At 44.6% G+C, this 10,870-nt stretch overlaps 1 protein-coding gene across 6 annotated transcripts in view; it reads left to right on the top strand.

Moving 5' to 3' along the window:
* Window positions 1-287: 287 nt before the first annotated feature.
* PNLDC1 (PARN like, ribonuclease domain containing 1) overlaps window positions 288-10,870 on the top strand; it is a 28,279-nt gene continuing 17,696 nt past the window's right edge. Inside the window, exons 1-9 of one of the 6 annotated variants that reach the window (XM_025202013.1) lie at window positions 288-419; window positions 2,772-2,829; window positions 2,974-3,047; window positions 6,552-6,585; window positions 6,714-6,837; window positions 7,949-8,037; window positions 8,294-8,394; window positions 8,727-8,798; window positions 9,130-9,209. In XM_025202013.1, coding sequence (XP_025057798.1) covers window positions 344-419; window positions 2,772-2,829; window positions 2,974-3,047; window positions 6,552-6,585; window positions 6,714-6,837; window positions 7,949-8,037; window positions 8,294-8,394; window positions 8,727-8,798; window positions 9,130-9,209 — 708 coding nt within the window. In that variant the 5' untranslated portion in view covers window positions 288-343. The other 5 variants (XM_025202015.1, XM_025202014.1, XM_006021910.3 and 2 more) reach the window with 5 other exon arrangements.

Raw genomic sequence — 10,870 nt, 5'->3', positions numbered from 1 at the left:
GCCCGATCTGCTGCTCCGCTTTCTGCTCCCTGCCCTGCCTTTCCTGCAGGCGCCGCCGTTTGGTTTTACAACAGGGTTGCTGTAGGATTTCCCTGGAGTCAAACCCCCAGGGGCACGGAGAACCGGCGTGTCCCGGGGGGAGCCTGGCCCCCAGGCTGGTGAAACACGCGCGCAGCTCCCCCTCCCCCACCGGCCGTGGGAGCAGCCTCCCCGCAGCAGGAGGCGCCCGCGCGCCGCCCCCGCTTCGCGGCCGGTCTCTTTAAAAAAATACCACAAAAAACCCCGGGCGCGGGGTGAGGGTGGTGACGTCATCGCGGGTGCGAGGCCCGGGCGCGGCAGGGACATGGAGGTGGGGGCGGGGCGCTTCGAGCGGAGCCTGCCCCGGCTGCAGCGCCTCGTGCAGGGCGCCGCCTTCCTGGGTGAGGGTGGGGTCGCGCGGCTGCTCCACTCCCCACCTTCTCCCTGTTGTGTGCCTGACCTGTTGCTCGGCTTTCTGCTCCACCTGGTGTTCCCTACCCTGTACTCCCTGCTTAATGTGCCGCTTTGCTTTCTGCTTCTTGCTTTGTTTTCCTTGCCCTATCTGTTGCCTGGTTTTTTTGTTCCCTGCCTGATCTCCTGCTCTGCTTTTTGCTTCCTTCCCTGTGTTCCTCTGCTGCTCTGCTTTGTGCTTTCTCCCATGCGTTCCTTGTTCACACGGCTGCTTTGCTTTCTGCCCTGAGCTCCCTTGCCTGCTTGGCTTTTTGCTCCAGGTCTGTGCTCCCTGCCCAATCCACTGCTCTGCTTTCTGCTCCCAGCCATTTTCTGCTTCTTGCCCAGTCAGCCGCTGTGCTGCCTGCCCCCTTCCCAGTCTGTTGTACTGACTGCACAAAGGTTGTCTGTGCCATAGCCTCTTTGCCATAGACAGGACAGGAGAGCAGACCCTGAAGAGGAGCACTGGTGCTGAGGAAGATGGAGAAAAGCACTGAAAAACTCTTCTCCCCTGGTCTTTGTATAACTTATTTTTCAGCTGCCTGGTTTTCAGGGGCAGGAGAGGTATCATGGTGCAATTAATGCCTCCCAAAAGCTGCCTTAGTGCTGCCTGTTCAAAATCCTCCCTTGCCCCTTCTATTCCCTCCAGCGATTTCTGCTGCTTCATCCTGCCTCTTCCCTCATTAGTTCGAATGTTGCATGAGCCTCAACAAGGGACTGGTCAAGGAAGTGGCTTTTGGGGCTGGTCTGCGCGCAAATGCTTTACTGGTATTGCTATGCACCTGGTGATGTTGGCCTTTTTCCCTCCAAAAGGATAAAAAAAATTACACTTGATTCATACACAGGGTTGTGACCTATAATTAGGCCCCCTGCCATCATGACAATGCAGTATTTTTGTGCATATGATAAAATTACCAAATCTAGCTTTTTTTTAATGTGGCATTTCTAGTGCATTTCATACTGAGTCCTTCCCTGTGAGATTTGAGTCTCCTGTGGGGCTCTGTTAGGGCAATGGCAGTTTGAGGTCTTATCTGCAGCTAATTACTTTTTTTTTGCGGGGGGGTAATTGTCTGAAAATTGAACTTGAAAATGTGGGGCAACTTATAATTGGGTATAATATACTATAATACAGTAGGTAAGGGGTATGGCTGCAGCTGGTTGCTGTTGCTGTGGTAGAAGCCCTAATGTGGCAGTACTGACAACAGTATGAAGTCCCTTGCATCGTACTTCATTTTGGTTCCCCAAATGGACCAGGTTAAAAATGGGTTTCCGATATGATTGCACCTGTGCTGCGGGGAGGTTTCTCTACATCATACCGCAGTTGAAGTAGCAAGATTTTCTGGTATAAATAAACCCTACGAGTATCTCAGCTTAAAAGCTCAAGGCTTTTTCCATTCGTTCATTTTAGGGTGTCATCTAATCAAGTTTCTTATCTCAGCTGATGAAAATGTTGCAGTAGAAAAAGAATGTGATGCGCCCCCCCCTCCATATTCCTCTTCCTCAGAATTTTCCATTCCAATCTGATCTGTAAATGAAGAACAGGTTATTTTCCCAGTGATGATTTTCTTAAATCGAAGTTAAGATCTAGCTAACGTATCTATAAGGCTTTTTAATAATCAGTACTACCAGATTGTTGCAACTAATATTTTAAATAGAAATACTGAATTAAGATTAAACTTAAAAATGTCGAAAGCAGGGGGATGCACAGGTAAGGCATCCAAATAGATTGTACTCTGTGTTGATGTCTGGGGTAAGGGAAGAGGTAGGAGACTTTTCTGTATCCATGTCAAAACAGCTTCAGCTTTAACCATGAACGTGAGAATTCATTAACTGTCCCTTTTTTGCCTCCTGTTCTGCCTCTGCCACAATATTGCCACAATCTGTCAGTGATTTTCTCTAGTAATTAAAAGCACCAGAACTCACCTAACAAAACAAAACAACTTCTCAGGTATTTTAAATGATGGTGGTCGGGCTTTCCAGGGTGAATTAAGTGGTACTAGTTTAGATTGGGAAAACATTGTCAAGTGAATGTTTTGAAGTAGTTTCCTTTCCAAAAGAGTCCTACTTTAGCCTCTCCATGGTGTGGCTGAATAATGCACGGACTGAAAAGGAGAAGACAATTTAATTTCCATGATACCACGGATGACTCTTTCCTTTGATTTTACTGTTAGGTCAGGATTTGTCAGGTGCATTCAGACTGGGAGGGTACATCTTTCGGGGTGCCTTACCCTTTTGAAGCAGTTGCAAAAGACTGGCAAAACACTGATATAATGCTCTGGCATCTCTTTGTTTTGTCTCAACAGGCCTTGATATGGAGTACACAGGTTTACATTCAGCCTTTCCAGAAGGCAAACAGCTTAGGTAAAGTTGCCAGACTCAAAAAACCCATGTAAGAGAAAGTGATTTTAAACAGTAGCAGGATTTGCCATAGTTTTGCTCTGAAAAAACTAAAATGGTGCATTACAGGAGTATCTTTTCCTCCCCCTCCCTGTGACTGCTAAATAGTCTCTTCGATTCCCCTGCTGAGCGGTATTTGAAGGCCAGACGGAGTGTTCAGCAGTTCACAGTGTGCCAGCTTGGTGAGCCCTTCCATTTGTTCTTGTAAAAAAAAAAAATCTATTTCTTCTTCTGCATTCCTATGACAAACATTGAAGTTTACTGATGTGAAGCATCTGGTCTGGGCAAAGGTTTAGAGGCTCTTCTGGGAGGGGGAAGGATACAGTTTTGCTCTTCCAAGTTTCTTTTCTCAGGTCCCACTTATTGTCCCCCATGGTAAATCTGTTTGGTTTTTTTTTTTTTACTAATGGTCATGTTATTGCACAGTTTAAGTAATTTGAATTCAGAATGGTTATTAATGAATTTTAACTCTATTTGGTATTGCTCCTAAAAGAGCAGTGTTGAGATACCTGTCTTTTTTAATGGAAAAACTGCAGAAGTCAGGCTAGGTCCTGTTCTAGGCTGCCATTGATTTGTTTTGCGACTTTGTTTTGCGTCCAAGAAATGGAAATTTACCCCATTTTATACATGAGCATATTGGGGCATGGGAAGGCTATCTCACATGGTTCTTGTGAGGATTAATATTTATAAGCACTTGGATTCTCAGATGTAATGTCTTATGCAATATTAATTCTCCTGAGCCCTGACAGTGAAATATGTTGCTTTACCAAGCCCTGTTTTGTTCTCCGTTTTTTTGGATTGTTGTTGAAGGTAAAGGTACTGGCATGAAACATCTATTATTGTTAGGCTACCATAGGTTTGTCAACCTAGATATCTAGGTGGTTATGTTTTCTGCATCTGCTGCTTTGTGCTGCAGTGTGTTTGAATCAGTACAGGGATGGGAGGGAAGTATCTGAGCTATTACTGCAGCAGTCTCCATTGTCTGAAGAGAGAGCGGGCATTGTTTTGAAAGGTGTTTCTTTCATGTATGCTCTTAAATTCATCTACAGTACAAAAGCATCGGGTGACCCAATTAAAGGCTTGTTTCATTTTGTAGTTTAGGGATGTCCATACCTTTGAGGCACGTGAAAGATAACCTTGCAGGGATGAAATCGCCTTGTTTCTTTTATAAAACAAAAGCAGGAAAAATATAGAAAAAGGATGAACAATGAAACAACCTTTTTATGTTAGAAATCCAGGACCTGTCTGTATTATCTGCTCTACGGTGATTCAGAAACTATTGAATTTCTGACACTACAAAGGACAGAAAACTGAGGGAAGAAAAAGGAAAGGGTATTTAGTCAGACTATAATGTTTTGGTTTTCTGTTAACGCCTCTCTAATGTTTGAGATGAATGCATATTTTAATTCATGAGTACCTTTACAATAAATTCAACAATTTTACTTAGGCTATATAAGCCTTCCTTTAGGCACCTTCATCAAGGTGGGGTGGGCCCTTTCTTTCCAAGGTTTTGGTAAAGGGAAAAGCTTTCAGAGAGAAATAATTAAAAGACAAAAAGCCCATCCCAAACGTTGCTTGCAGATCATTTTTAAAGACTCCCAAGCCTTGGGTCTGGCTTTTGGAGGCTGTTTTAGGGGCCTTGTACCTCACGCCTGAGTGAGGGTGGTTCCTTGCCCTCCATCAATGCTGACCTCGTGAAGGAACACCTTGCGAGACTGGACACCTTCAAGTCAGCCAGCCTGGACAATTTACACCCCAGAGTACTCAAGGAGCTGGCCTACATCATAGCTCAGCCCCTGGCACGGATCTTCGAGAGCTCCTGGAGCTCTGGTGAAGTGCCCGATGATTGGAAGAAAGCCAATGTGGTGCCTATCTTCAAGAAAGGGAGGAAAGTAGATCCGGGGAACTAGAGGCCCATCAGCTTGACCTCTATCCTGGGGAAGGTCTTGGAAAAGATTATGAAAGAGGCCATTCTTAACGGACTGGCCGATGACAACACCCTGAGAGATAGCCAGCATGAGTTTGTTGCAGGTAGGTTGTGCTTGACCAATCTCATTTCCTTTTATGACCAGGTGACCTATCACCTGGACAAGGGGGAAGAGATTGATGTCGTATATCTTGACTTTAAAAAAGCCTTTGATCTGGTATCTCATGATCACCTCTTGGCAAAACTGGCCAACTGCGGCCTCGGGTCCACCATGATCCGCTGGCTGAGAAATTGGCTCTGTGGTCGGACCCAGAGGTTGGTGGTTGACAAAGTCAATCGTCATGGTCCCCTGTGACCAGTGGGGTCCCACAAGGCTCTGTCCTTGGACCTATATTGTTCAACCTCTTCATTAATGATGTGGACATTGGAGTCAGAAGCAGACCGGCCAAGTTCACTGATGATACCAAACTTTGGGGTAAAGCATCCACACCTGAGGACAGGGGGGTAATCCAGGCTGACCTTGACAGGCTCAGGAAATGGGTGGATGAGAACCTGGCGGTGTTTAACACCAAAAAATGCAGGGTTCTCCACCCTTGGAGAAAAAACCTGCAGCATGTTTATAGGCTCAGCAGTGCTACACTGACTAGCACTATGGATGAGAGGGACTTGGAGGTCAGGATGGACCACAAGATGAACGTGAGCCTTCAATGTGATGCTGCGGCTAGTAAAGCGAGCAAAACCCTGGCTTGCATCCATAGATGCTTTTCAAGCAAATCCCAGGATGTCATTCTCCTGTTGTACTCGGCCTTGGTGATGCCGCAGCTGGAGTACTGCATCCAGTTTTGGGCTCCACAATTCAAAAAGGATGTGGAGAAGCTTAAGAGAGTCCAGAGAAGAGCCACGCACATGATCAGAGGTCAGGAAACCAGACCTTATGATGAGAGGCTGAGAGCTATGGGACTCTTCAGCCTGGAAAAGCACAGGCTCAGGGGTGATCTGATGGCCGCCTATAAGTTTATAAGGGGTGCTCACCAGGATATGGGGGAACGTTTGTTCACCAGTGCGCCCCAAGGGATGACAAGGTCGAACGGTTATAAACTCCTGCAAGACCGTTTCAGGCTGGACATAAGGAAGAACTTCTTTATTGTTCGAGCCCCCAAGGTCTGGAATAGCCTGCCATCGGAGGTGGTTCAAGCACCTACTTTGAATGCCTTCAAGGGTCATTTGGATGTTTGTCTTGCTGGGATCCTGTGACCCCAGCTGACTTTCTGCCCCCGGGGACAGGGGGCTTGACTCGAAGATCTTCCAAGGTCCCTTCCAGCCCTATGAAATGTCTATAATGCTTGAGCTCTGTCAGTGGATATCTCTGCTGTTAATAAGATCTCTCCCAATGTTGTGTTGCCTGTAGCGCAACTGGGCCCGTAGACCTATGACACAATTTATGACTTTTATTAGCAGCTTTCCTCATCCCTGCTATTTCATAGCAACTGTATCCTAGCCCAGATGAATTGTTCCTCTCGCTGCATGCTGATATCCTATTCCTGTTGAACTATCTGGGAAGCCTGTGCCTATGCTACCCCCATTAGGGTATCTTAGTGGTGATCTAGAAGTCACTGTCTTGATTAGAGTGCAGCAGCCTTAGTAAATTAATAAAATGGCATATTAAAGGGAACTTGCCCCATCCTGTTGTTTTGCAGTAAGCAGGAGCTGGGTCCAAATGCTCAACTCGGTATTATGGCTTTGTGTTTGTATCTTTCAGGTTTGTCGATATTTTCTAGTGAGAAATCAAACAAGTAAGTGAAGAGGGCTCTTCCCATGGCTTATGTTAAATGGAGATAATGCAGTTGGGATCTGTGCTGGAGGCTATAGTATGGCAGTCTTTCACCACAGTCCTGTTTTAGATGTCTTCTTTTTCTTGTAGGTATGTGGCACATTCATATAACTTTTTCCTCTTCCCCACAATGTTTGGAACCCTGGATTCGGAATTCTCCTTCCAGGCATCTAGCATTCAGTTCCTGACTCATTATGGGTTTGACTATAACAAGGTATGTTCTCTCTATTGTGAATGACTGGAGCAGAGGTGTGACTTGCATAGCTAGGGGAAAACATTAAAAAAAGAAAAGAAAATGCTCAAACCCTGCATCTCTTTTGTAAGTGGCTTTTTGCCTTGAGCACTTGGACTGGGTTCTTGCTAAGGGTATTGGAATTTAAACTGTTCTGTAGCCATGACACAGCCACCACATCTTTGGCAGTTCTACCTTAAGAGAAAAATGGCTGCTCTTCTCGGCCTATTAAGACTTTCTTCCTTCCTGCTGTGTAGGCTGTCACCCATGCTGCAGACCATGTAGGATCTACAAGATGGGAGAATAACCTTGGGTCATGTGTGTTTGAGATGGGTTTTTGTGCATCTTCAGTGCTGTTTCAGTAATTAACTGCTGTGGTCCTGCCTATGGGATTCTACAGAGGATGTAAGAACCAACATGAGAATTGTGAGACTAGAAACTCAGTTGAGAAAATAGTTACTGAATTTATCTTTGTGCTGACCCCTCCCCCCAAAAACAAACTTTACCTCTTCACCAAGACAAGCTCATTTTACCTGTCTGTGATGTGCAGCTGTCTTTTAGTTGGACATTAGTTAGTGCCAGTATGTAGCAGCACTTTCCAACAGTTGAAGGCACATGAGGGTTATATCTAAGTAAAACTGGTGGTGGGATGAGGTTTTAATTAAATTGGATACAATTTCAAAGCGGGGATTTCCTCAGAAGACCTAGATTAGAACCCTGACTTTGGAGAAAAAAAGCTTTTGGTTCTTCTATATTTACAATTTTCCAAGACCCCAACTTTGTGTCTCATCCACAATCTCTCATCATTCTATATTTTTCCCTCTTTACCTTTGAGTCTTTTGGAATCTCTCAGAAATACAACTTTTTTATTATGCAAGTTATTTGAAGGCTTTGACTACTGCATTTTTCCAAGAAAATAAGAGGGAAACATGTTGAGAAGGCAATAGGGAAGAATAGTATTAGAAATGTTGTGAATCTCCCAAAACAGACGCCAGTTTTGAGCGTTCCTATCATGCTGCTGTTTTACTTGTTTATCAAACACGGGATTTTTTAGTGTTAATAATCAGCTATTTTGGGTTTTTTCTGTCTTCAGTTTCTTAAAGATGGTATCCCATATGTGAATGAGGTACAGGAGAAGAAACTTCAGCAAGAACTTTTTGCTGGAAATTGGAAAGTCCGCAGGTAAAAGTTAAATCTTTGCTTAATGCTTCATAAGTAGACAGAGTACTTAATTGTAATGATCTGAGAGAACATCTGATTTCCAGCTTTGTGTTTCCTTGGGGACTATATACAGAGTCTGGTGAACTGTCAAGATGTTTCTGTGAGCGTCTCTATACAGTGACCACAGTAGAAATGAACAGGCCTCCTTCCTCTAAAGCAGAGTATAGTTTAACATTGTTTTTACGTCTGTGTTCCTTTCTTCCTGATCTTCTTTTAGCACTTTAGACAAGGATAGACTGAAAGTGGTGATTGATGAAGTGACGCGCTGGGTCTCCTCAGCAGAAGAGGGGGAGTCCATGGTTGTTTCTGACCTAACAGGTATGAAATCAGATTGTTGATTTCTCAGTGCCTTGAGCAGGTGTGCTGAGTATACAGGTTTTGCTCTTTGTTCAATCCATGTTGCTGTCAATCGTGTTAACACTTTTACTTGTCCATTTAAATAAAATTCCCAGTTCACCATCAGTACTACAGTTTCTGTCATATTTTTACCTCATTATGTTGCTATTCCTTTTTTTTTTCTCTTCCCTGAATCAGCTCTGTTGTGGGAGTTTTTTGGGGAAGACTTTTGTGGTGTCTGTGGCTCCATGTAAAACTGAGGTGGATCTCTGGAATAGTATGACAGTCTGACTGTTTTCCTTGTCTTAAACCAGGGCTGTCCAACTTCCAAGTGGTTGGGGTCCACAGGGTGAGCCATGACTGTCTTCAGGCTATGCTCCACACAGGTGCCCAATCATCTTTCTCCTTTGTCCCCGCAAATTTTCTTTTGTATAATATTACTTCTGTGTCCCATTTCCCCCATCACTGTCAGCATGGAAATGTACTAATTTATGTATGTATTCACTGAAGAGAGAACTCCTTAACAGAGAGCGAGTTCATTTGAAATAGAAATGAATATTGTCATTACCCTTCTGGGGTCTGGTGTATTCCCTCTATTTTAAAATGTTTTCCTTGGTTTCCAATTCCAAGTTTGACCCATCCACTGAACATGTTTTAATTTCTACCAAGCAGAACATCTCTTCACTTCTGAGTCTCTCTCGTTGCTTTTGATTGCAGGCTTTCAGATATTTGAGGTGCAGCTGATTCTGAGACGAGCGCTTCCTGATATTTGGACAAAGCCTTCTGGAGATAATGAGGTGAGTTGAATATCAAGACCTCTGGGAGTGGCACTTCTGTCACTCTATCCTTCCAGCTGGCACTTGAAATTCTTGGTGGTACTTTAGTGGAAAAGTTTTCTGTAGGAGAAGGGTTGACCAAGGATCTGCGTGAAGGGGATGATTCAGGTTTTCTTTCTTGAGGATACCTTGGGGTTAAGATTCATAGATTGGAAGAGATCTTGCAAGATCATGAAGTCCCAACCCCCTGTGCTAGGCATGAAGGACAACTGGGGTCATATGACCCCAGCAAAATGACTGTCCAGTCTTCTCTTGAAGATCTCCATGGTACATGATTGTACACCTCTGGATGGAGCTTATGCTAGTCTGCACACTCTAACTATGAAGAAGTTGCTCTGTGTTGTTTCCACAAACCCAGAGTGCTTCCGACTAAAATGATTTTTGCTGAATTTTCAGGCTCCTCAGTCCTCTTGTGTATTTCCAAATATTGTACTGTATAACCATCACTAGTTGCTTTTTTTTCACTATTAAATTGTTCTTAGTGGTAACCCGGAAGGCTTTGGCCTGGTGTATACCACATGGTTCTGCTGGCAAAATTGTGAATGGGTCTACAGTCAGAGCTTGCCTGTGGTGCAAGGCCTGTGGTGCAGAAAAAAGGCTTCTGTTGGCTGCTTCAGTCCTCCAGCAGCCAGTTCCTTCTCAAGATGCACTTTGCCTCTGCTGCCATAGTTGTAGAGAAACTGCCAGAAGTCTTTGGGTGTGATAGCGCTCTTCTGGCTTCCATATGATGATTGCTGTCTGCCAGCAGCAGTTCCAGCCACTGAGATGGCTTACTGTAGCCAAAACCTTAGACCTGTTCTGTTTCTGGCTTGTAGCAGACTACACAGCCTTTCAAATTTAGGTCGCTGTCTTGAATTTAGCATGCTCCTTTTCTATTTCGAATGAAAGCAGGAGCTGCTGGGTTCCATGAGCAGTCTCAATTCAAATAACAGTAGGCTGCTTAGAAATCTTACAGAAATCAGTCACAATTAGCACCTTTGTTAGTTTTAAGTCAGAGGTCGCAAGATAGGCAAATATACTCAGATCCCTTTTCTCATCTAGAGGTGTGTCCTCAGGATTGGTATGGATTCACTTTGCCAAGGAGATGGACCGCTGCTGTTGCCCATATAATAAAGGACCTGTTTCCTGTTTTACGGACTTTGCTTTTTGGTGGTCAGCCTTATTAGCACTAAGTCACTTACGTTAGCATTAAGCAGCCTTATTAGCAGCCTTATTAACACTAAGTCACTCATACTCTGGAAGAGGAAGACTCTATTATAGTCATCATCACTCTAGTCAAGAAAGCTGGAATATGACGCCTATCAGAGCCCACATCTGATTTATTAACTAGGTGTTGGCTACTCTTCAGAGAAGGAAAAGGAGGCTGTGGTGGTGTATCATTGTGTGCTTGCCACTTTAAAGGTCTGAGTAGGCTGTGAGGCAGCCTGCAGGTGACTGCAAGGGCCAAACAGGTGGTCACATGACAGCCAGGAGGCCACCTGATTGGAGCAGGGCTGCGCAGCTTCAGTATAAGAGCAGCCCCTGAGGAGCAGAGTCGGCAGTTGTTGCAGGGATGTTGCTAGAGTAACATCATTGAGCCAGAGCTCTTCTGCTCCCAGGAATATTTGGAGGTCAAGGGTGTT

This window comes from Alligator sinensis, unplaced genomic scaffold (genome assembly GCF_000455745.1).
Source record: "Alligator sinensis unplaced genomic scaffold, ASM45574v1 scaffold682_1, whole genome shotgun sequence".
NCBI classification, from domain to species: Eukaryota; Metazoa; Chordata; order Crocodylia; family Alligatoridae; genus Alligator; species Alligator sinensis.
The sequence above is the reverse complement of the archived record's forward strand: the minus strand, read 5'-3'. Positions and strand labels throughout refer to the sequence as shown.